This window comes from Pseudopipra pipra, chromosome 5 (genome assembly GCF_036250125.1).
Source record: "Pseudopipra pipra isolate bDixPip1 chromosome 5, bDixPip1.hap1, whole genome shotgun sequence".
NCBI classification, from domain to species: Eukaryota; Metazoa; Chordata; class Aves; order Passeriformes; family Pipridae; genus Pseudopipra; species Pseudopipra pipra.
In genome coordinates this window covers 55,550,841-55,575,388 of record NC_087553.1, presented here as the reverse complement: position 1 = coordinate 55,575,388, position 24,548 = coordinate 55,550,841, and the positions used below count along the sequence as shown (strand labels likewise).

General features: G+C 40.2%; 2 protein-coding genes across 3 annotated transcripts in view; both read right to left on the bottom strand.

Moving 5' to 3' along the window:
• Positions 1-6,649, bottom strand: part of MAPK12 (mitogen-activated protein kinase 12) — a 46,608-nt gene extending 39,959 nt beyond the window's left edge. The window contains exons 1-2 of one of the 2 annotated variants that reach the window (XM_064656191.1): positions 6,184-6,649; positions 5,297-5,421 (exon numbers count right to left, since the gene is read on the bottom strand). In XM_064656191.1, the coding sequence (XP_064512261.1) occupies positions 5,297-5,421; positions 6,184-6,631 (573 nt within the window). In that variant the 5' untranslated portion in view covers positions 6,632-6,649. Of the gene's footprint in view, positions 1-5,296; positions 5,427-6,183 lie in introns of both variants that reach the window. The other variant, XM_064656192.1, reaches the window with a different exon arrangement.
• A 7,712-nt stretch (positions 6,650-14,361) lies between these two features.
• Positions 14,362-24,548, bottom strand: part of MAPK11 (mitogen-activated protein kinase 11) — a 32,730-nt gene continuing 22,543 nt past the window's right edge. The window contains exons 9-12 of the mRNA XM_064656193.1: positions 23,549-23,628; positions 19,910-19,988; positions 18,293-18,466; positions 14,362-15,036 (exon numbers count right to left, since the gene is read on the bottom strand). Of these exons, the coding sequence (XP_064512263.1) occupies positions 14,963-15,036; positions 18,293-18,466; positions 19,910-19,988; positions 23,549-23,628 (407 nt within the window). The 3' untranslated portion in view covers positions 14,362-14,962. The remainder of the gene's footprint in view (positions 15,037-18,292; positions 18,467-19,909; positions 19,989-23,548; positions 23,629-24,548) is intronic.

The following is a 24,548-nucleotide window of genomic DNA, read 5'->3' as shown; positions in this document are numbered from 1 at the left end:
TGTGTACCCAAAGGATGTGAATTTTTAGCTGGTGCAGTTCTGGAGGACTTACTGCAGGAAACCTCTTCTAACACAGTGAGCTCTCATCTATTAAGTCACCACTCATCTGCAACTCCCTTGCTTGTCTGATTCTCTACACTGCAGATGCTGTTGCTCTTCTAATGCTTATGTCAGGCTAGATGAACTGCAAAAGGTGACAGATTCAAGATTTTGTCAGGCAGGAACATAGAGTGACCCACTATTTTTTCTGGAACCAATTATTCCCCTGGTTGACACTGTGTAGGTATAAGTAAAAATTCTTTTCAAAATAAAGAATTAAAAACCAGCCAACCTAAAAGTGCATCATCCTCAAAAATGTAACTGTAGAGAGACAGACAATTTGGTGTCTGTTGGATATCCAATTCCTTCCAAAAGGGGGAAAAAATTACATGCTTCTCTTAATGCAAAACACACACTGGTCTTTAGATATGGGAATACACCAGAGAACAATTTCCACTCAGAGCAATGAATGAGAGCATAATATAGAGTACCTCTGAACAAATACTGCAGCGGCCTCTTACACACAGGGTTTCCAGGAAGGGAAAACATCTGTAGAATATTAACTGACCCAAGAAATGTTTAACGGGCATTTGTCAGAAATTTTATGCCAGAAACACATTCAGAATTTAATTGGTAGAATTGCGTCAGAATTCCCGTGGGTGCCTATATGTACATGTAGGTATAAACACATGTACACACATGCACGTACCACACTTTGCTAAAATCCACACTCTGTTCTGACATAAGCCACCAGCATGAGCTGCTGCTCTTTTCCTCCTCTTTCCAGTGCCATCTCCCCTCACCAGCTATTCTGCACTCCTGTTGGTGACTTGAAAACTTCTGTTAGCAAACTGGGAGGTGAGCAAGGCACCAGGGCTGGACCGCTACAAGCAACCTGCAGGTGTTTCAACTGAAGTGGGTATTAAGGTATCACTTCCAGTCCAAATGCATAATAAAATTATTTGCCAAATAAAACTAAAGGCCCTGCACCTCTACTTACTTGCCTGGGTTTAGCTTTGCATGCACAAACATCTCTCTTAACTTGAGAAGAATACACAAATACAGAGCTATGCAAATAGTTGAGAGCTAAAGCCAGGGCCAAAGTTAGCATGCTGGCCATATTCTCACTGCTTTTGGTTTTAAGAGCCATAATAGGTATGTCTTAAAGGTCCTCCCTTTAAATGAACTCAAAATGGAAAGAAACAGGGAACAAAAGCAGTATTACTAGAAAAAGAAACTTTCTGAAGTCTGTTCTTCTATACAAGATTCAGCATACATCAAAGAAATAATCAAGAGCTGCTAAGGCTGTAGTGGGATGAATACTACAAGCTAGCATGATTAAATGAAGGAGAAAATCAACCCCAAGAAATGCATTCTTCATTCTGCCTTAGCTGTGTTTATTCCTCATTTTCATACCATTCCCTCCCTTATGCCAGCTGTTTACGCAGCTTCAGAGTGAACTGGATCACTGGAAATGAACTTTTCTTTTTGGCAGTGTCTTAGGAATTGATCTGGGTTAGACTGCTTCTTGGTAGTAGAAGTAGCTTATAAAGTTTGGGAAACATTTCAGAACCTCTTGAATTAAAAGGCCTACCAAAAAAAAATATGGATATCAGTGCCATTACAGACTAATTTTTCTCCTAACAGCAAGGTCTCATCCTCTTCATACACAGCCTCTGTCCCTGAGCCCTCAACACCATTACTCCTCTGGATTTGTTTGCAAAGTGTTGATGAGAAGTCCCATGCTATCAAGTCTGCACGGTTTATATAGAAATATTCCTCACTGCATTTACTTGAGAACCATTAGGGAGAGCAAAGGTCTAATGAAAGATGGTCATGCCAGCAACCAATCACCTTCTCCTGAAAAATGTCTAAACAGACAAGCAAATTGACCTGTGAGTTAGCTTCCTTGAAAAGCGAAATACAATTCCAATAAAATTCAGTAGAATGACTCCTATACTTGCTTTTAGAGGACTCCTGGTCATCCTACAACCCTTCCACATTAAAGAGATGAGCGTATTCCTCAAAGGGTCTATAATGGACGTCATCTAGGCTACTAAGCAGAAGTTTTCCTCCCTTTTTCTTCACTGAAGCACAACACACTAATGAATTATATCACTGTGGCACGGGTTTAATGGTATCTTCTGCTACCTTAATGGAGGATCAGAGGTGCTATTTTTAACACAACGTGTCAGACCATTACAATTTCTTCCATCATTCTGAATACAGCATAAGGTTAAACAAATTATGATAATGTACTGCTACATGCTTAACACAACACTTCCCTGAAAGCTATGAAAGGCAGAGATGGTCTATTGAGAGATAATCATAGTGAAACAAACAAAACATCACACTTTTCATAAAAGCCAACATCAAATTCCTCATGATTACAGAAGTAATTTTGAAAGAAAAACCAACAAGAAGAGATAATTGGATGTAATTTTAACTATCAAGTTAACAGAACCTTGAAACATTTTATATGCTGAAGTAGGAAAAAAGTGAGATGAGGATTTGCACTGTCAGATTAATGTGACATTGGAAGACTATTCCAAATCTAATCCATAGTGGCAATACCATTAGACTGGCTATCACATACCACATCCTCTACATACTTAGATTATTAACACCCAAGACAGAGATAACAGTGGCATCGCTATTTTACTGAAGTCTTTAAAAAAATTACTTCAGTTTTATTAAATTTTTTAATAACAGTTGTATTTATAGTACAGCGAGAAAGATAGATAACTGCTATCTATAGAAGCATACTATAACATGTTAGTTAGCAAAAAAAAAAATCAAGAAAGATTATTCAATCGCTGTTCTATTCTACAAATTCCTGTTATAAGGAATTAGATTTTGGATTAGAGATAGGCACCCATCTGAGTGGAGCCCATGTAAAACTCCATAGTCCAAATCACGGAAGCGACTTTGGTGATGATAGAAAACAGGCAGCACTCCTGCCACTACTGTACATATCATTAAAGGTGTGCACAGCACAGTGTGAACTGCTGATGTGAACAGGAAAGGACCTTGCCTTCTGCCTGTAAATCCATCCTTTGATGGAAACAAGAAAGATGGAGACTACTTACAAGAACATGTATTGAGTAGGACAAGGGGAAATGTCTTAACACTGAGAGAGAGTAGGTTTAGATTAGGTATTCAGAATAAATTTTTCCCTGAGAGGGCGGTCAGGCACTGGAACATGCTGTCCAGAGAACTGGTGGATGCTGCATCCCTGGAGTGTTCAAGGCCAGGTTGGATGGGGCTCTGAGCAACCTGATCTAGTGAAAGGTGTCCCTGCCCATGGCAAGGGGAGTTGGAACTAGATGATCTTTCAGGTCCCTTTCAATCAAACCATTCTACGGTTCTATGATTCTATGAAATATGTAAAAAGAGGGTCTCTGGCAGAGTGGTGGTGGGCCAAAGGGGTGGGGCTGAAAATCCTGATGATGAGCAATACTGCCATTCTAGTTTAATTCTGGGTGGGTGGAATGGCTAAAGGAGTATCCTGAGATCATCTCAGGGACTAAAAGTCCTAAAAGGCATTGTTGCTGCTCCTAATTCGCCATGGGCAACACAACTGACAGAAGAATGTGAGACTGGGTTGGTGGACAGATATTGCCTTGATGGGCTGTACAGCCATGTCAGTCTCATTGTGGATGGGTGGAGTAGCCAGCCTCTCATTGTGGATGGGTGGAGTAGCCAGCCTCTGCCTCCATGTTGCTGTGAATCCCCGCAGGCTCATTTATTCAGTCTTTGTTCTCTAATGACTAGATGGTTTATTCAAGGTAAACCTTTTCCTTAGTACACAGACCAGACTCTTCTTTCTGTGGCCCAAACTGTTTCTTAAAACTGTAAATCATTCCCTTCCTTCACAAATATTGACTTGTAACTTGTATAGATTGTGGTCATGTTCCCCAGTGACCATTTTCTTCTAGACCCTTTAATTGCCAAATGAGTCCATGGTGGAGTTCCAGAGTATTATCCTGAAGGGCATACACCACATCAAACTTCCTAGGAGTGGAAAATGCTACCCAACAGATTATTCTGGGAAATGGAAGAAAAATAATCTCAAAATTCTGGACATAGTTATGAGCTTGGCAACTGCACAGGCAGCTCTGCTCCCAAATGTTCAGTAAAGAAAATGCTGAGAGTATTAAAGCCCACACATGAGACAGAAGTTCCCTGCAAACATTAACTCTTTAACATATATAGCAGTGATTATGAGGCAGTTACTTTGAAGTAATCAGAGTAAAAGATTCAGATAAAAATGTTACAAGCAGATAGGTTCTTAAGCCTACAGAAAGCTCTGTTTTCTTTCTGGACAGTCAGGATATCCCACAGATTATTCTTCAAACGAATCTAGATATTGTTGGTACTCACAACATTAAAATTATAATGTTAAATGGCAATGACTAGTTATTGTTATTACCAGTTTCTCTCATAATTTCTTTCAATCTCTCAGTTTTCTGTGAAGGTGCTCTGAATCTCCCACATGCTCTCAATCTCCCACATCCCTGTGACCCTTCTCACACAGAATCCATGCTTTGACTCCACAAAAACTTTTTCTCTTTTATTTTCTTAAACCACTAAACACTATTGGGACTAAGTATCTTTCTCTCAAGTACACTTTCAACACTTCTTTCTATAGCTATTCTTCTTTCCTGTTACATGGGAATTACATGCAGAGTTCTATATCTTATTCTCTGCCTCCCAGTAAAGCAATTTGTTTGGTCATTCATGAACTTTTCCTGTTTCACATTAGTATGAGCCCAAAACTTTCAAATGCTTCATGAACAATAAAAAAAGACAAAACCCCTCCCCCTTTCTTAAAGACACACACGTGTGCATCTTCATTCAAGTTCAGAAAAATAAAAACCAAAACAAGACAGATATGCTGGCAACTTGAGACACACAGACCCATGCTCTACATTCTCCTGCACCTCACAGGAATGTAGTGATGGTGATTGTAATTTCTGGCCTTTAATCTCTCACTAGCTCTGAGCACAAATTGCCCTGTGGTCCTAACCTTTCCCACCCAATCTTTCCTAGATGGAAATTAAGTGGTGTTTCCCACAGGATATTCTACTTTGTGTGAACTGATGTTTGTAGGACAGGCAGACAAAAGACAGGCTGAAAGATTCCCAAATTCCATTCAGCTACACATCCGCCCTGTCCAAATCTACATATTTTCTTTGTTTTTAGGATGCTTAAGCTGGGGGTTTGCGGAAGGATATCTGCTAACGACCTAACTCACGTTTTCGTGCTTCATGTGTTTCAAGAGACGCAGTTCTCGGTAAGCTCGCTTGGCAAAGAGTTCAGACTGAAACGGGCGGTACAATTTCTTAATGGCCACTTTGGTACCACTTCTTCCATCGACGGCTGAGCTTTAAGGGAGAAGAAAAGAGTTTTGTGAGCGAGGACCGAAGCAAGCCTGCAAAACCGGCCGGCACTGGGGAGAGGCTTCATTCTGCCCCATGCTGCCTGGCCCTTGGCTCGGAACCCCCCGTGCCATGGGGGGAGATCACCTCCCCAAAGCACCTCGTCAGCAGCCGTCTCGTTTCATTCGTTTAAAAGCCTGCCAGACTCTGTGATGAAACTTAGAAGTTTTCAAAAGCTTTAAAGAGGAACATCTGAGGAGGGGAAAAAAAAAAGGCAAAAAAAAGACAAAAAATCCCACAAACCCCCAAACCCACCACCAACACTGACCCACACCAGGCGTCCCGCCCCAAGGGCTACAACACCCCGGGCTTCGGGGTCGCTGCCGCTCCGGGGTGCCGCGGGCCAGGGTCAGCAGCCGCGGACAGCGCTCCCCGGGCAGGGCTGGGCAGGGCCGGGGCAGCGCCTGGGGCTCTGCTCGCTCCGGGGACGAGAACACGCGCGGGTCGGAGCCCGGAGCGCCTGTCGGTTCCCACGACGGGCCGCGCTCCCCGGCGGCAGAGCCCGGCCCGGGCGGCCAGGTGAGCAGCGGGGCCGGCCCTCAGCCCCGGCGGGGCCGGCCCGGGGCCGGCGCAACAACCGGGGAAAGTTGTCAGGGAGCCACACGCCAGAGGGCCGGGCCGGGCCGGGCCGCGTCCCCCGGGCCAGGGCAGAGGCCACCGCCCCCGCCGCCTGTCCCAGGGCTACCCCCGCCGCCCCGCTCACCAGACGGCTCCGTAGGCGCCCGACCCCACCGGCTGCAGGTCCCGGTAGCGGTCCCGCACTTCCCAGAGGGTCTTAGTGATCTCCTGCCGGTAGAAGCCGTTCTTGGGGGAGGACATGGCGCTGCGGGCCCCCACCGGCACCCGCCGACAAAGAGCCCGGGCGGGGGGAGCGGGAGCGGCCAGCGCCACCGAGTCGGGCTGCGGAGAGGGGCTGGGCTTGGGCGAGCAGCACCGCCCCGCCCCGCGCACTCGCCTCGGATCACTCCCGCCGCGACCGGGACCGGCTGAGCCCTTCCTCCCCTCCAGCCCAGGCACCTGGGGCTGTGCTCTGCCGAGGTTGAGAGCGGACGGCTCGGTGTCCCGGCGGCGGCCGAGGTTGCCCGGGCAGGGAGGCAGGTGCTGAGGCTCTCGCTAGCTGCACGAGTCCTCGAAGTAGGGAGCAAACCCATCCCGGCCGTCTCTTTCCCCCCCTTTCACCCGGTGCCCGTTTTACGCTTGTGATTAGGATCTGGTGAGGTGCTACTGGCTGGTGCATCAAAGTGTTAAGGAGTACGAGAGGCTGCAGCTGGTAGACCTGGGAGTACAAAAGCAAGCTTTTGTATGGCCTCTGCACTGGGGCGAACAGCTGGGGGCTCCCCAGATCATCCCGGAGTCAGACCCCGAATTACAACAGTGTTTCATAGAGTTAAATAGAAACAAACGGACACTTGGTTCAGCAGCTCAGAGCAAGTGGTCCCACGCGTGGCTGGAGTGATATGGAACTGCTCAAGCAGTGGCTTGAAACAAATGAAGTGCTGGAGTGTGGACAGCAGCGACCTTCTCAGTAGCTCAGTAGTAAATGGGCCTCGGCTGGCATCACGTGTAAGGCAAAGACCTGGTTTAAAATGTGTTTTGTGTGTTCTCTGCATGAATGTAATTAAAATTCTTTGCCTTCAACGTCTGGTAAAGCCTTTGTTTTGTCTGACTTTACCCCTGAGCAATGTTGCTGAGGTTAGATAGTTCTGACTTGCTGTCGATAGAGTTCAGTTTGTGGTTTAGCTATAAAGGGACAATCTGGCCAAGTTTCGTGGTTCCCTATGCTTTTTTTGGTAGATGCCATGGGCCCAGCCCTTCTTGTACCTGACTACTGAATGTGGAAGAGCCGCCCTGCCCTCTCTCCTCCCAGGATAGAGGAGGAACACATCCTTCCAGCCAACAGCCTTGCATTCCAGCGCTGCTCTCTGCTGACCATTGACCTGTTTGACTCCCTGGTTTAGTGAGAATGGAGAGCAACCTTCTGACATTTGGCAGTTAACATAAAGCTTGCGTGTAACAAGTGTTAGATGAATGGTAGATGTTTATTTTTAAAAATCTGCTGCCCCAGATTTTCTGACATCCCTTTAATGCTATGTTTGCCATTCAGATGATGGCTGGAGTGAAATGTGGTATAGGTAAGGTGAAGGATAGAGCAGCTTCCACTCAGTTTTGAGCCAGTCCACTAGTTAAATTACTTTTAATGACAAATATATGTATTTCTAATACAGTGAGGATTAGTTCTGCTTTTGATTCCTTGCCTACTTTTCCTTTACTCAGCTGTGGCAAAGTGATATTTTCTTACTGCTTGTTTTTTATCAGGGCAGAAAGATTTTGATACAGTAGATGAAAGTACTAAGGGAGCACCAAGACAAGATCACTCTTGTGCAGAAGTTAAGAATATTGCAGAGTAAATTTTGTAAGATATTTTAAATTCATTGATGAAATTATCCAATGCCAGTTTTCCCATGTTTTTACTTAATGTAACTATTTAGGCATACATAGCTAGAGATAGATGAGGTAGCAGCGTACATCAAACACAAGACCACCTTTTCCCATTGTGTCACACATACAGGAGATGAACTGATAAGCTTACTGAAAAGATTAGGAAATCATCACTCTTATAACCAGGGGAGCTTTATCTAATGAACTGTTCAAAGTGCCTATGAATAGATTGAGACGAGAAACTTGGATCCACCCGCAGCTGCTAGATCCTACAGCAGTGTCACAAACCACATGAACCTCTGCATCCTGCTAGGCTCAGCTGGATACATGGAGATACGGAGATGTGTTTCCCCAAAGACAGCCTTTTGCAAGGAGACCAATAGGATACTGTGGCCATATCTTCTCCTGAGCAACATGTGCTTGAAAGGATAAATTAAGAAAGGAATGCCATCAGATGTTTCTGCTTATGGCATATGTTTATTGTAAAGTTAGTAGAAAAAAAAGGGACCTTCTTCAGACATCATAAATAAAAGATAAAAAATGCATTAATGGTGCAAAAATCCCACTTTTCCAATGCTCATTCCATAAAGGGAAGCCTTGAGAGGTATCAGAACATGGTTTATTTTTTTTTTTTAAGAGCTACTTTTGAAGTGCTGGAAGGTTGCCATCAGCTGCAAAGCATATGAGGTAGATGGGATGTGTACAGTACTCTTTCTAATTCCTCTGGGAACTGAGAGCTGAATTTACACTCCAGCCTGGAGGTGAGGCTTTGATGCTGGAGCAGGAACTCTACAAGAAAGAAGTGAGAAAGCTAACCATGTTTTCCTGAGAAATCCTGCATGTATGAACTCTGTTGAGAGAGTTTGATGGCAATGCTGCTCACCACAAATTGTTAATCAGAGACGATAAAATGGCACAGCTTTGTTTGTCACTGCTGGTGAGCTGCTGGGTGAAGAAGTGCATCTGTATAAGCAGAGAGAGGGACTGGGACCTGTTCTGTGGTCTAGGCACTGATAACATGGGGGGAAAGCAGATCATGCAAAGTCCTTTGAAAAATTGAGCATCTTCCCACATTTCTGTCTGTTTATGTCTGTGTCTTCCACATGATCATTTTATTCTCAATACATTAATTCATATATGAATAATTTAGTTGTGTAAAACACATCTTAAATGTCAATAAACATAAAATATTGCTGAATTGTTAAAATATGATTCCTAGAATATTATTGTTTTTAACAAGTTTTCTATATCCCCACCTTCAAAAAATACTCTGTGCTTGTCTACTTAGACATGTTGCTGTAGAGGAAGTAAGTTAATTTTATTTATTTCAACAAGAACCAAAGATTAAAAAAATAAATCTTAGTTTTAATCTGAAAATACTCCCATGTTATTGTGTTCCCACCCTCCCCCACTGGAGTAACTGCCTACTATTTTGCAACTTTTCTGGTTTTGTCTCTCTGCTCCATGAGCAGGGTGCTTCAGTTCCAGTTTCTGTGTCATGGAGCCCTCCCGGGGACCTTGCCATGCTGCAAGTGCACTCAGCCATCAGCAGAAAGGAATAAATATGCACCGCCTAAGCACTTTTTTACTAAAAAAATATTTTAAAAGCTATATGTTTCATTTGCTCAAGAGTTCAAGTTAGAACTTACTAAGTAACTATTTACTAGCCCATTATCCCTGCTTGCTGCAGGGTGGTGGAGGAAGAGAGGTCAGGTGTAGAGGGTAGCAGACAGCTACGTGTAAATCAACTGCTTTTAACACTCTCCCAACTTTTTCTCCTCAGAATCCACCAAAAGGTCCTCTCCTACAATATAAGTTTAATTTTTAAACTATCACAGATTGTTGCAGTAGGAGTTACTATAGCGCACAGAGCAAAAAAATACACTTGAAGAGTTACCCAACTTCAATGCAAAAGTCGTACGAAAGGAGCATTAACGGATATCGTGGATAGCTGTACTCATTTGTCATTGCATAGTTGTTCACATCACCTGTTTAAATCACCAAAAACTTAGTGGTATTCTTACCACACATCCTTCTCAATACTGCCTTAAGTTTTTGTGTTTCCATCTCAATGAGAGAGCCGGACAGGACAGGAGTACTGTGTGTTATTTTTGCACAGAATGTAGCAAAACTACGGCTTCTTGATTTGCACCTTCAGGCTCTAATATAAAATAGGAATATATTATTTGAGTGCTAATCTACAGGATGTTATTCTGTAAGGAGCAAAGTATTGCTCAGTGGAGGCTGCAAGTTATGGCATATTTAATGTATAGTTGTGTCAGGGCTGCCACTGTGATTCAGTATTTCTGTTGTGTTCAATATTACTTGCGATCAAATTGGAACCTAAAAGGACTAGATAAAACCTCTATGCTATGGTACATGTCTTAATTTGTGACAATAATTGGAGCTGGGGGACTATGTGAGCTCAAAATGAAGCATTTGTATGCATGCAAGATTGAAGCCTAATTGAAGAGTTTCGCTCGCTATGTGGAAATTTCACATTTAATGGATTAAGTGTCAGATTGGTTGGAAGATCAGTGTTCACATAGAAAACTCACAATATATTCCCTCCTTGCAGTGAAAACTTAGACCCTTTTAGGCATATCAGTTCAATATTTTATCTTACAGCAGAAAGAAGGGCAATGGCAGTGACACTAATGCAGCTTTCTAAGTCTCTTGGTACTAGTCCCTTAAAACCCCTTTACCCAGACTCATAAATTAATGACACTTGGTACTCTCACTTGTGCAAGTGTGCTGATTTTCTAAGAACCAGTCTTTACATCCATAAACAGCACTAGCAGCAATGTAAGAGAAACAAGCAGCTGCTTTTAAAGTAAACAAAGATGTTGGTATTAATTTCTTCCTAAGGAGATTGATCTTGTTGAAGCTGAATCCCTTTCTGCTGCTACCAAAAGGACATAATTTACCCAATTTACAGTGTAATTCTCTTTTCATGAGAGCTAAATCCTGACCACTGCTCGTCGGTCAGGGATTCTTGGGCCAAGCCAGCAATTTACAGATGTAGCAAAGGTTACGTAAGTAATTTGTGCCGGCCGCTCAATACGGTACTTCTTGAACAGATTCATCTTTGACCAGGGGAAAGAGACTGAGGAAAGTAGAGGTCTGTTTTCTTGTTATGATCCAGGAGCACACATGACAGGAAGAAAGGAAGGAAGTGGCTTTTGTATTGACAGCTCCCCACCTCTGTCAAAGGTGCTTTTGCTGCCAACATTTTGTCCTTGAAAGGGCTGTCCCCCTCCTGACCCTAGAGTGAGCTTGCTGTGTCAGATCCTGCAGCATACTGACCCTCCTTCCCTCTTGCTTTCATCTTTTACACCATATCAAAACCACACAAAGAGCACTACTTGGAACTCTGCAGCAATGCTGTCTAAATGATGACTCTTGACCTACTGACACGTGATATTTTTTTTTTCATGTATCAGTGTTGATTACCTAATTTCCCATTATTTTTCCCTCATAAATTCTGAAAGTTATTAGTAACCCTGCTGTTTCATACTCATGTAGCCATTTTGTATCTTCAGTGTACGGCACATGATATCCTCTAACACTTTGCTTTTCCTCTAAATCATCCTTGTTTTTTCTTTCCATTGGTCCATTTGAATTGTTATTCTTGTCTGCTTTGGCTGTGGCATATCAATTTCCTGCTCCTGGCCTTCAGTGCTTGTGAGGTAGAGAGCTTAAAAAATAAAGATGCAGATTTTAAAACTGTGATGTATATTTTTACACATGTCAAAAGATTGAGACGCATGAAGAAGATTTTCCTTTTGCAAGACCTTTTATTGTCAGTGATGATAAAATTACTAGACTGGTGTTTGCACTTAACACTGATTATGGAGTGAGATAATAAATACTACAAGTGATTTCAATTCAGTAGGTGGAGGGATAACAATCTCTTGTGACTGAAAGCTGAAATTAGGTAAATTCAGATTAAAAGCAAATTGCTAACAATGTCAATAATTAGCCAGAGAAAGACCTTGGAGAGCTGTGTTCTCCTCAGTGGAATCCTAAGCCGCCTCCTCTCCAGCCGTGCTCCTCCGAGCTTCCCTTCTGTGCTTTGCAGGTGGTCAGGGATGATGAGCACCCTAATTTAGCGTGGCCTGAAACCTATGCTGCTCTCCTCAAATATACACACAATGTATAGAGGACCTGCAAAAGCACAATTGTACTAATGAGACTAAGAGTGCTGTCGGGAGATTAAAACCCCACTGTTTAAGCAGGCTCCACTACAAGTTTTGAAAACAACATTTGGGCCATGTAATCAATGCCTTCATTAAAGACATTTTTAGCAAATAAATTTTTATGAAATAAAATCCTTACTTCTATATTTATTTACTCTTGAAAATTTACTTTTAAGCCATCTGGCCTACAGGTTCATCAAGCCTGACAAAGCCTTCACTCCTCGATGTTTACCTCCACTTGCCTGTTTGCATTGGCTGACAAATGGTTTTTTCCATCTGTTTTCAAATGATAAGCATTGTTAGTGCTAAGCCTTCCACCTTTCTGTCCCAGTGGGGTAGTGGCTTTCCAATTACCCTCTCCTGCTGTTGTAAACTGATAAAGTTACCACACAGCAGTCCCATGTTGGATTGCCATAAGGGAGCTGGTTACCTGCCCTAGAAAAATACTTTAATTAGTGGCTTTTGAGGTCTAAGTAATTGCCTTCATTTTGCACATCTACGAAAAAGATGTCTGTCTCCCTACTGTTTTTCTTGACATTAAAATGAGATGATTTATTGGTTTTGATGGTAATTCATTAAAAATAACTGAGCTATTGTTGTCCATTACTGTCACCTTTGATTAGTTTAAATGTGGGTATGACCATATTCTTCCTACATAATTTATCTCCTACAAAAAAATTGCATCTCTGAATGTCAAAGGAAATATTCAGACAAAGATTCAGGATTGGCAGAAGAACAAATTTTGTAAGGAATATAGAACTTTCTTTCTACCTCAAGTAGCAGAGGTATGGCCAACAGAGTTTTATACACCCTTTGAAACACATTTGCCAATGGCTACCTTCACAGCAAGGAAATCAGATTAAAGAAATGATGGGACAAATCCCACACTAAATTAATTATTGTTGGGTGCATAAAGTTCTTGTGAAATTTCTTTACTCCATCCTTGCCCTTCCAGCTGGTATGGAGCTGCAAAACAGGCTCATAGTCTCGATATCAGATTTCACAGAAAATAAAGCACTGAGCTACTTTTAACTGGCAAACAAACAAATAAAAAAAAATAAATTAATACATGACTGATTATTTTCATTATGTAGACAGACAAACAGTTTAAGGATTTACAACCTTTCCAACTATTTTAGTCAGCATGAAATTCAGTCATTGCATGATCATTACAGGCCTCATCCAGCTTCACAGGAAGCCAAAGAAATGATGGCCAGACAGCACTTCAGAGGATTCACAAGAAATCCATGAAGGCATTTACTTTCAGATTAATACACCTTGCAGAAAGTTGAATACAAGTGGCTGTATTCCACTGGATACAAGTATTGGATAACTGGGCAACATTATCAAAGCAGACCATCACTTAGTCCACAAATGAGAAAATTCCGTTTTCTAGGCAGATGCCTATTTCTATTTCTGAAAAATCAAAGTTCTTAGACTTTTTATTTTTTAAATCTTTTTATTAAGAAAAGGCTTTTCTTTTTACATAGAAAAGATACAGAGGAAGGTAAGTTAATGCAGTAGAATTCATTACCTCATGTAAGAGCTATACAATTGAATATTAATGACAAAAGTTTCAGAAAACCTAAATATTATAAAAAGCCACCTCCAAAATAAGACTCTGACAGAGCAAGAGCGAAACACAAAAATGAACAACACTGAACAACTGTGGACCACAAGTGTGTAGAAAGACACAGCCAGTACAGCACAAGAGGCCTTGCGACAAAAGGATGTTCCTGCTACAGTATTATGCCTTCAACAGAAAAATTAGGTAAGTTTAATTCTTTAAAAAATCTTGGTATCTGGTGTATCCTGCAATTTATTATTTAATTTTCCAACTTTTCAGAGCTGGAAAGCCTTTTCATTTTTGCTTAAAAAGAAACTCCAATGAGAGTGTGTCAAATTCTTAAATTTCCTTGCTTTGTCATGTCTTCCAATGGCAATTTTTTCCCAAGGATTATGTGAAGAAAAATAAGACCATGCAAAATATTTAATTCAAAGCTGTGAACTGAACTGAGTACTCTTGCACTGCCATCTGTGACAGCCTTTACTGAAGCTTGCTCAAGTCTACAGAGCTCTGTCACAATACCTTCAAGGCACCTTCCTGTAAACTCAGGCAAATTCACCAGCACTCTGGTGATGGCAAGGTTAGAAATACCATCAGGAAGTAAAATCATCTCAGAAATGGGTATTGTGTAGATTGGAAAAGTATATGGGGAAAATAATGAAAACAGACACTTGGATGGCAAGAGAAGACAAAGATTTATTTTTACTGACTTTCAACTGGTGTTAAGATTGCTTGAGAGACATCCAGTAAATGTGTAAGACCACCACAGATGTGACTACATAGGTATATTCTGTCTATCTTGCTACCACGCCCTCTCATTATAAAGGCACTAACTATAAATAGTATGAAAACAAACAGATAAAATGCCAGAACAAAAAAAGGATTGCTTGTATGGACCTCTATGTTTATGTTTGTATACATTCATGCTTTAAATGTACAATTTTAAAATTAACTTATGAGATCACCTTTATTTTGGCAGTACAACTGATAAAATGAAACATGCAGACCACACAGCTTGACAAAACTCAGTGCATAATTTTGTCAGAATGAAGCAGTTCTTTATCACCCCTTGTGAGCTGGGAATACATTCATATTACAAGGCAAAAAACCTCCCACCCAAAACAGATAACATCTGGCTTCTGTTTAATTCATCTTCTTTTCCACATCTTCTCCAACATCTTTGGATAGTAAAATCTACATCTGACCACAGGTTAAATTGGATGGTTATATTTTAACAGTCTTCATAGTGCAGCAAGGCAAGACAGAGCTGCCTGTGTTCACTGTTCTATCTCCAGGCTGTCCATTTTCAAGTCGGGTGGTTTAAAGCTAATCACTTCTTCATAGGTAAGTTCTGTAAAGGTGGGGGGTAAGGGAGACAGAAGAATTAGGTGAAAGTCTCTTAAAAAGAAAAATTCCAGATAAAACAGTTCAATAGACTCATGTGACTTGCAGTTTGTATTTCCAGCCTTTTTAAGAGTCCAGATCCAAAAATAGACTGAATTCACTAGGAATCCTTCTCTTAACCTCAGATTGCAAATTAGACTCACAAATACTGTTATTGTACAACATGACTGTCCCCTTCAACTAATTACTAAAACACACAGGCCCTGAAATGGAAACATCAATTATGCTGTCAGATGACCTGCCAAAATGATGTAATAAAAGACAAAGTGTAATGGAAAATGGAATCTTTAAAAGCACTCAAAGAGGTTTTCAAATATACACTTTTAACTGTAGAGCATGTTCTTTATCATCTCTCAGTCAATTGCCTTCAACATAAATCATTTGCAATTCTGTGCTAATGCCTTACGATCTCTTTTGTTTTTTTGGGTGAGGAGTTATGTTTTACTGTAACTAATGTAATTTTAAGGTCCTCTGAAAAAAAATTTTCTTTTGTCTTAGAAGCATGTAACAGTTCTATTTTCATCAAGAAGGGCTTTGCTAGACCGTGGGTTCCCTACTATTTTACTCTGATTTAGGAATAATCCTTTATCTTTTCATGCTGACAGTCATGTCGTGTTGTCTGCCTTGGACATTAATGGAATATGTCATCAGTGGTTGCCTCTTACGTAATTTCTCAAGTTTGATACCATGTTTTAAGACCTTATCCTGTTCACATATAACATATAGCTAACAATGCATTACTTCAGGTTCTGTTTTCCAAACAGTAATGTTTAGATCATATCAAACTCGTGCCTATTAGTTTGTTTATTAAATAGCTCTGAGACAGCTGCAAGTGTACCTGCAAGTGTACCTACAACTCCTCTATAAAAGTAAGTAAAAAAATCTTATGCTTGTGCTCTAGTTGTGTTATGCTGTATCATGGTGCACAGTGACCCACACACCACTTTCAGTGAAGGATTTCTCTGAAAGAAATTATGCGTGCAGAACTGCAGAGGTGAGAGGATTTGTTAGGAGACTCTTTCAGTGACTGAGCTGTAGCTATTAAATAGCATCTGGTAACAGCCAGATCCAGGGAGGAGCTAGAGCAGTCCTGAGTGAACTTGGAGGAAGCCAGCGTCCTCACAGATTGGACACCTGGAACTATACTAGAAATTATTCTCACTGGCTGTACATTGTATGCTTATAAAGCTCCTTACCTGCTTCTTGTGCCAGCTACTCAGCAGAGGTATGTGCAACTGGAGCAACAGCTAAGAGAATGTGTAGCATTCAACTGTGAATAGCATACTTTTGGCCTCTAAAATTTTGAAATACTTTCTAACCGATTAAACACTTTTGTAAGAAATCTATGAGCTTGGGCTGCAAACCTCAGCAGTGTGCAGTGGAGGCCAAGGAAACTCTGAAGCACATAATGCGTAAGACAAAGTGTCTGAAATATCATTTTACCTTGGTGCTAAGTCCCTCTTGGGATCAAGTGCCACTGATTTTTAATTTGAACAGAAAAAAAGAGGAGAATTATGCCATTGATACCTTGAGAAACAGGGTCAATATTTCATCAACGCTACAAACATTTTACGCCATCTTACTTAAATGTGGCACCATGCAGTACGTGAAAATAAAAAGTTTATTCCCCAAGATAAAAATATGGCCAGAAGGAAGGAGGAAGCACTGCACATCCTGTGTAATTTTTTAGATTTTTGTCTCAGGCCTTTTTTTCCCCCCTTTATAAAGAAGAATTTGACCTGTAGTTCCAGCAAGGACAGTGATGTAGAAAATAATACACGATAAATGTAATGATAAATGATATGACACTGCTCTTCCTAGAGAATTCACCTTCACATTCTCATTTCTGTTTAGAAGGTGTTAAGCTAAGATTGTTCCTGAAATAATTTCAATGGAGTTTCATCACAAACAGAAATCAGCTTCATGATTCGGAAATTGTTAAAATTTCCAGTTTAAGACTCAGTCAACTGAAAAAGCAGAAGGAAAAAAGAAATAGTTCACTCTTAAGTCTAGCAGGCAATTGAACTCAGCTCTAAACAAACAAGATGTATGGGTGGTGCTGGAGGCTGCCAGGTTTTGCGGAAGAGAACATGTGTAAAGAGTGAGCAATGCCAGCCAATCCTCCTTGTTTGTACAGACACAGTATACTTCTAGAAAAGCCTTTCCAGGGCTTGAGGAGGTTGATTTATTGTATAGAGAGCCACGACCCCACTATTACCTGTCTTTAAGATGCATTTGCTGTAGTCAGTTTGTTTGTCTCCCCTGCAATGCCCAGGATAAAACATGGCACAAGTGGAAGGGCAACAGTAAGACAAGGGAGACATCATAAACCTAACCACTATGCTAATACATTTTTACTGAACCTTACCAGACTAAAAGTTATAGAATATACAAATAGAAACAGAAGACATTTATTTTATAAAAGACATCTTAAGTCAAGGAAAGACCTTTATTGATAAACAGAAACTGTTAGTTTTCTACAATATTATTCTCAATTTAAAATCTCTAGTAAGGAATTTTTAGCATATGTCCCCATTAGACAGTGATGAAATTGGATTGTACTTTTCAGTGTACTTGCAACTGAATGTTTGGCCACCTTACTTCTGTGATACTGCAGTGCAATATGATCATGATGCAAGCATGGAATTAACTAATAAAAGATTGCTGCGGTATTTCTCAAAGAAAGGTTCTGGGGTGTGACTCCTAAGTAAAATCATCAACTCTCATCTCAAACAGGAGCAATAGCATAGTTTAGTTATTAATCCTAATTTCTTAGCTACCTAAAGAATTATTAACAAAATACACATCCATGGGGAAAATACTACTTTCTGGTTCTGAAAGAGCTAGACCAGAATCCCAAACAGTGTCACTTGCCCTAGGACACTTACTTCAGCTGGGGATCTGATCTAGAAAACTAAAAGCAAAACAGAATGTGTGATTACCTGGTAATAGCATCAGCTTTTAGTTAAGTTGAAGACTGGTACAGGGAATCTAGTGAGGAGATGGTAGAATGAGGGAAGGGAGCAAAGTCCAGAGAGGAAACACAAGCCTTTCCACCCCTCCACTCCCACAAGTACATACAGGGACCTGTTTGCCTGAGGCTTAGAAGTTCAAAGTCCTCTGGTTAGAAATGGAGGAAAACTGCAATTTAAATAAGGTTTTGTTCTGCTGCATGTATTAACTGCTGTGTGCAATTCTGATACCTTTCCATTCATCTATGGTTCGCTCCTTATTCTCTATTGACTCGTCGTACAGCTCGGCCTCAGGTTCATCATCCGGATCATGATACTGGACAAAGTATGGATGTGCAAGCGCTTCCGAGGCAGTAATTCTTTTATCACTGTCTAATATAAGCATCTTCTCAAGAAGATCTACAGCTAAGGGAAAAAGAGAAACACGGTTCAAAGCCAGAAGAGATAATTTAGAAATAAAAAAGAAGGCAACTGTCGACACACAGTATATCCTCACTCACCCTAAACACAGTTAGCATTACTGGCAAACTCACAAAATTCAGTCAAGATAACAAATAAGTTTTGAAGATTTTATACTGTGAGTACAATTTTTAGAGCTGAAGGAAGCTTCTGGTTTGCTTGTGGTATGCACAAAAGTTCATAATAGTCCCTTTGAGATCTGATTCACCTCTTCGGACATCCAAGGACTTAATTCTAAAAAGACCTGTGTGTGCTTATAAGTTAAATACATGCTTAAGTTTGTAGTGATCAGGATCAAGTTAAGTAACTTGTGAATAATAAAATGTGAATGTGAGATTACTTTTTTAATTAGCTGCACCAATGAAACAATCAGATGAAAACCCCAAAGCAACTTTCCAGGACCCAGCATAAACAAAATATGTCTGAAGTTGACCGTTGAAGAATACTAGAAATGAGAGATATCTCTAAGGTTGAAATTAGTTTTGTATGGAAATTTTATCCTAACTATTTAAAATATAATAAAAAAAAAGTTAGCTCTTTCATAAGCATTGGCATTAGTTTGTCCTTATCATATTAATACATAACATGCTGTTATGTACTTCAGGCAAATAAATCTCATTTTTTGTAAGAAAGTGTTCACAGCTACCTATATTTGTAAGAATAAAATTGGCATTAATACACAGATTGAATTAAGAAATTGTCCTGAGCAGGGCTAGGAGTTGGGCTTGATGATCCTTGTGGGTTCCTTGCATCTCGGCATGTTCTGTGATTCTGTGAAAACACTTTAACTCACAGTACTTCCCTATAACATGCACTTGATGGAACTGACCAGGCGCTGTAGGGAAATGACTCTGGTGACTCATGGCCCTTTGCCATGCCACAAGAAAAGCTTCACAGAAACATCTCTTTTGCACAGGCAGAACCAACTGGTTAGACATAAAAGCAATTGTGCAGGATCAGACCAAGGGTCTGCCTAGCCCAGTATCCTGTGTCCAACAATGGCTCATATATTCCTAGGAAATAATACTCAAAAGGATCATTCAAACAGCTATGCTTCCTGGTATGTTCTGCTTGCCAGCCATTTACAGCTCATGGCCTTTCTGAGCCAGAAGTGATCTCTCTAATCTGGATCCCATGACATTTTTATTTATTCCTGCTATTAGCTGGCTTTTGCTTTTCATCCATGGACTGTTTCCACAGGAGATTCCCATAACCTCCACCAGAAACAAAAGACACAGGCTTCATGAAGGGAAAACAGTCTCAGGATGAAAGGTTAAGCAATGCTCTTCTCACTGGTTTGATCAGTACTATATGGGATCATATAGCAAAGGAAGGCTTGTGTTCCTGTGTTAGTGAAAAATTTTATCTGTATTAGTCTGAATTTCTTACCTAATGGATTGGCACCACGAAATACTGCTTTCAAATCCTGTTGAGGCATATGTGGAAGAGATTCGATATATTTTCTTGCCTAGGAAAAAAATCAATATACATACCACATGCAGAGAGGTTAAATTTTGCTCAATAGTAACTACATTAAATCTAAAAAACTCAACATTATGTTTCTTATACATGGAAAACCTTCACATAAAACCATAATGTATGACTTTGTTTTAAGCAATCACTCCTGTATACTGCACAATAAGCAAGAGAGTTTTAAGCAAGTGTATTTTGGCGTAAGGGTTGTGTGTTAGCACTTTTGTTATCACCTGCGCTTACTGGTTTATTGCAAAATATCCCCTGGGAACATATGCATGTAGTGTTCAATCAGAAATTGCAACTTAAATCATCTTCCAGTTACCTTCAGCAAAATGGTATCATTCAAACTGCAGCCTTTCCTCCTCTCCTTTTTTTCAACAGTAGCTTCACTAACCAAAGTCTATTCCCCTGGAATAGATTTTCAGATGTTTAACAGTTTGTCTTGTCACTGTGGCTGTGAAAGGTTCATCCAAACTCAGCCAGGAAAAGCCTACCTGCACGCCAGATCCGCATTCTGTACTGTACTATACTACAGTACAATACTGTATTATCACAGCTCACATAGGGTCAGTGTGGAGCCTGACATTAAGTAAGCTGCAAATTTCTAGGCTGAGGCAGACAAGGCAGCAAGAGAAAAGGTTGAATGCTGGTCCTAAGGGTTGGGATCAGACAGAACAGGGAATTCTGAAATTGAACAGTTAAAAAAAAAGCAAATGGCTATTTCCAAACCCATAATAAAACCCAGCTGGTATTTGAACAAGCCTTAATCCTTTTAAAACATACTTGTGTTACACAGATGTCTCTCTCACTTAGCAATCCTGTTAGAAGGACACTATCTGCAGAAGGCTAACTAAGCATCCTTGGCCTACTCAAGACAGCAATGGAAATAAAGTGGTTCATACTAAGCAGCTCCATGGCTTCGAGTGAGATAACAGAATTGTGGAGTTACCTTCTGGACTATTAAGAAGTGACTATAAAATACTGTGACATATCACCTGTACAATCCTACAACCACGCTTGGGAAACAGATCCTGTTCCCTACACTGTTGTCTCTCAGCCATCATCTTTATTTCTGCAGCTATGACGAACTGATGTAAAGATATTTTAAATCATTACATAACAAGGCCTCTTTTCAAACTGTGTTCTTGTTTAAGAAGGCAGATATATTTACTTTTTCTGCTTCTTGTAAGATGTAAGCATATTCTAACAAAACTCTAGACTGCCATTAGAGACATATTTCAGAGTCTTACTAAAGGAAGAAAGCGTTTATGCATTACACCCCCGACTCTTTAAAATGATACTAGTATTTTCCCTTTTTATTATGGGGGTTGACAGCAGCCAGGCTTTGTTAAAGGATGATTTCTTCTAAGCAGCTGTAGCCAGTCAGGCAGAGGAGGATGTTTAAACACTTAAAAGTCAAACAGAGGCTTTGCTGCACTCATTTTACGCCCCTAAGGTTCATAAAGGCAGCTAACACCTCCTAGAAGGCCAAGGTGTGCTGCACTTATTAGAGCTAAGTCTTCCAGGACATTAGTTTACATATATATATATATGAGCAGCAGGGCAAAAGAGAGCTATCACACATTCTCACATGAAAGCTATAAATTAGGGCAGAAACAAGGTAGATTTATCTTATGACAAGTATCTGTGGATTTGTGGATTGTTTCTCTATGGACATCAATCAATATCACTAATCCAAACATGACTGAACAAGATACAGTGAAAATTACCTCCAACCTTGCCCAGAAGTCCTTTGAAAACAACATAGACCTATCAAAGTATACTTACCAACCTGTCCCCTCTGCTTATATATTCACCACAGAAACCCAACCAACAGAATCCAGATGTTTAAATTACTCTGAAATACAAAATACCTCAGTAACTTGTGCTGAAACATCCCATGTGGCTGATTGTTCAGTTTCCAATTCTTTAATCCTCTAGTTATAACTGAAAATAGGTTTGACATTTCAGCAAATCTCTGACCTTGCTGTTAGAGGAATGTTACGAATTGTTCATGGCTGCAAGCTGCATTAAGAAATATCTAAACAATAAGGCAAAACTACATGGTAAAGAAGAGCTACAATGAAGGAACCTCCTTGCAAGTGGCAATTACCTCCAAGCAAGGTATGCAGCTCCTTTGACACTGCTCCTCTAACCAGGTAGCAGCAGCCCAGAGGTGACCTAGCAGCACTCCCATTCATTAACCTGGTTTTTGTATTCTCCCTGTGGTTTAAAGTTATAATTAGACCTAGCAAACAGTTTCAGGACTCCTGTAGCTCACTGAGGTATGCTCTGAAACACAACAAATTAAAAGACAAAAGCAGATACTATTTCCAGTAAATAATTAAAGTGCTTAATCCCATGATCAAAAGTTCAGAATCTTACTAGTTGTGGGTAAATCACAATTTTTGTATACACTACTCTGAAAAACTGTAGTATCTTAATAACAATACAAAAAGACTACATAAGGACCCACAAGACTATAAAAGGACCTATGCTTAGGACAGCACAGTATGAGATTTGCTGTTTGATGCAGTCCCTGGCAAAAGGATGGATGCTTAGTTAGCCTCCTGCCCAGCCATTCCCAGGTGCTGGGTACCCAAAACCTCTGGGACTGTGCTTTGGCAGATGAAGTTTCATTATGCATGGACCTTCCAGAAATATAGCATTGTTCTGGCTCTCCTACTGCTCCTGCTTACTTAACCCACTAATGTACTCATTACTAAGGTCAAAGGAAACCCATCAATATACACACAAGGTGAAAAATAGCTATTAGTATTAGTCTGAAGTGTATACAGAAAAGGTGTAAGATAACAGCTGCAGCTAGGGAGGTATCTGTGTGCTCCTGTTTATCTGAACTTTTACACTGTGCTCATCACCTGCCTTTATCAATCACTACCACATGTCATTCCTCAGCTGGATATCCATGGTTATTGCTTACAGTGAATCCTTCAAATACAGCTTTAGCAAAGAAACAAAGTAGAAATTGTTCATTTACTAGATTACTATTCTAAAGAAGTCACATGCAGATTTAAAAAGCACACTCTTAACTACGGATATTATCAGGGAAGTAGACCTCATGCAAGGATTCAGAGACGAATAAATATGATTTTCAAATCAGGGATCTAACTCATGCAGAACACACATTGGATTCTGATATCTCTGTTTAGAATCCTTACAACAATGGAAACTATGAAAATTACAGACATCAGCTTTAATAACAACAATATAATGCTCTGAGCTGAGCATGAGTTTGAATTTTTTTATTATAAGAATAGCAACAAATTAAATGATCATCAGGACTATTTGCTTAACTCCTTTCAAACACTGAGTACATGAGAACAAATATTAAAATTAATCCAGCTGACAGTCAAGGGATCTGGATACCTCCAAAAAGAACTTTTTTTAATGGTGGCATTCTAGCAGCAAAAACCAGACAATTTTAAGGTGTTTGCTCATTTCCAAATCAGAGTATCTGTGTAACACAGTCAGTGACATATGATGCCAATTAGGGAAAGAATGTCAGTTAACCAAATGAAGCTGTGAACTCACATGTTCTGATGATATCTTCTTCAGAAGTTCAGAACTGGGTGTGCCCACAACTTCCATTATTCTCTTTAGTTGATCGATATCTTCATTATTTCAGGGAAATAAACAGCATATGGTTCCTCTGGGTTTAGACAATTAATGAGCTTCCATGTACATAACTAAGATGTCTAAAAGTATTCAGCAAGAAAATTCTACCACAGGCCATGGAAAGATACAAATTCATACCTGCTTAAGCCTAGTCCTGGAGTATCAAATTCTCTACAGTACCAGATTAATCTGTCAGGTATGTCAGCTGCATGAAAAATATTGCTTTTCTGTCCTAGTTCTCAATTTAATATTCTTAAGCTTAATCTTAATAGCACATTTATGTTTCAGCAATCTGAGGGATTTCTGAAGATCAGTCTAGTATGATACAGCATGCAGGGCTAGATGACTAATCTTAAGACTGGCGAGTAAAAAGTTCTTATTTTGTAGCTTTAAAAATCTGTTTTATATTGTTCTCAAGATTAAAACTTTGAAAATGTTCATTTCTCATTGTCATAGATGACCTGTATAATACATTTTTTATAGAGACTCAAGGTTATTTTACAGCTTTATTTAAATTGATGTAATCATACAACTACAGACAATATTTTATAACAGCAAAAAAAAAATCTGAGTTCTTGAAAACTAGATGTATTGATTTTTCCAAATACCATGTATCATGTAATCAAACAGTCTGGGGCACAGTCATCTCCATATGATGAACACCTGGAGAATGTCTGTGGTTACAATAGAGTCTAACGATGCTGAGCACAATAGAAAGGTCAGTGGAGAGACTTGGTCTCAAGCTCTCTTAACAGTATTCAGGCAATTCTAATGTCATGATGTTTTGCACCTGGCAATAGCTTAGTTTTAGCAGAAGTATTTGCTTTTTGAGGGGTTTTGGAGTTGCAAGAAATGCCAATATTTAGTACAGAAGAATGTGCCTTTGTTTCTTATATTAAAAGCTTTTCTCCTCTGA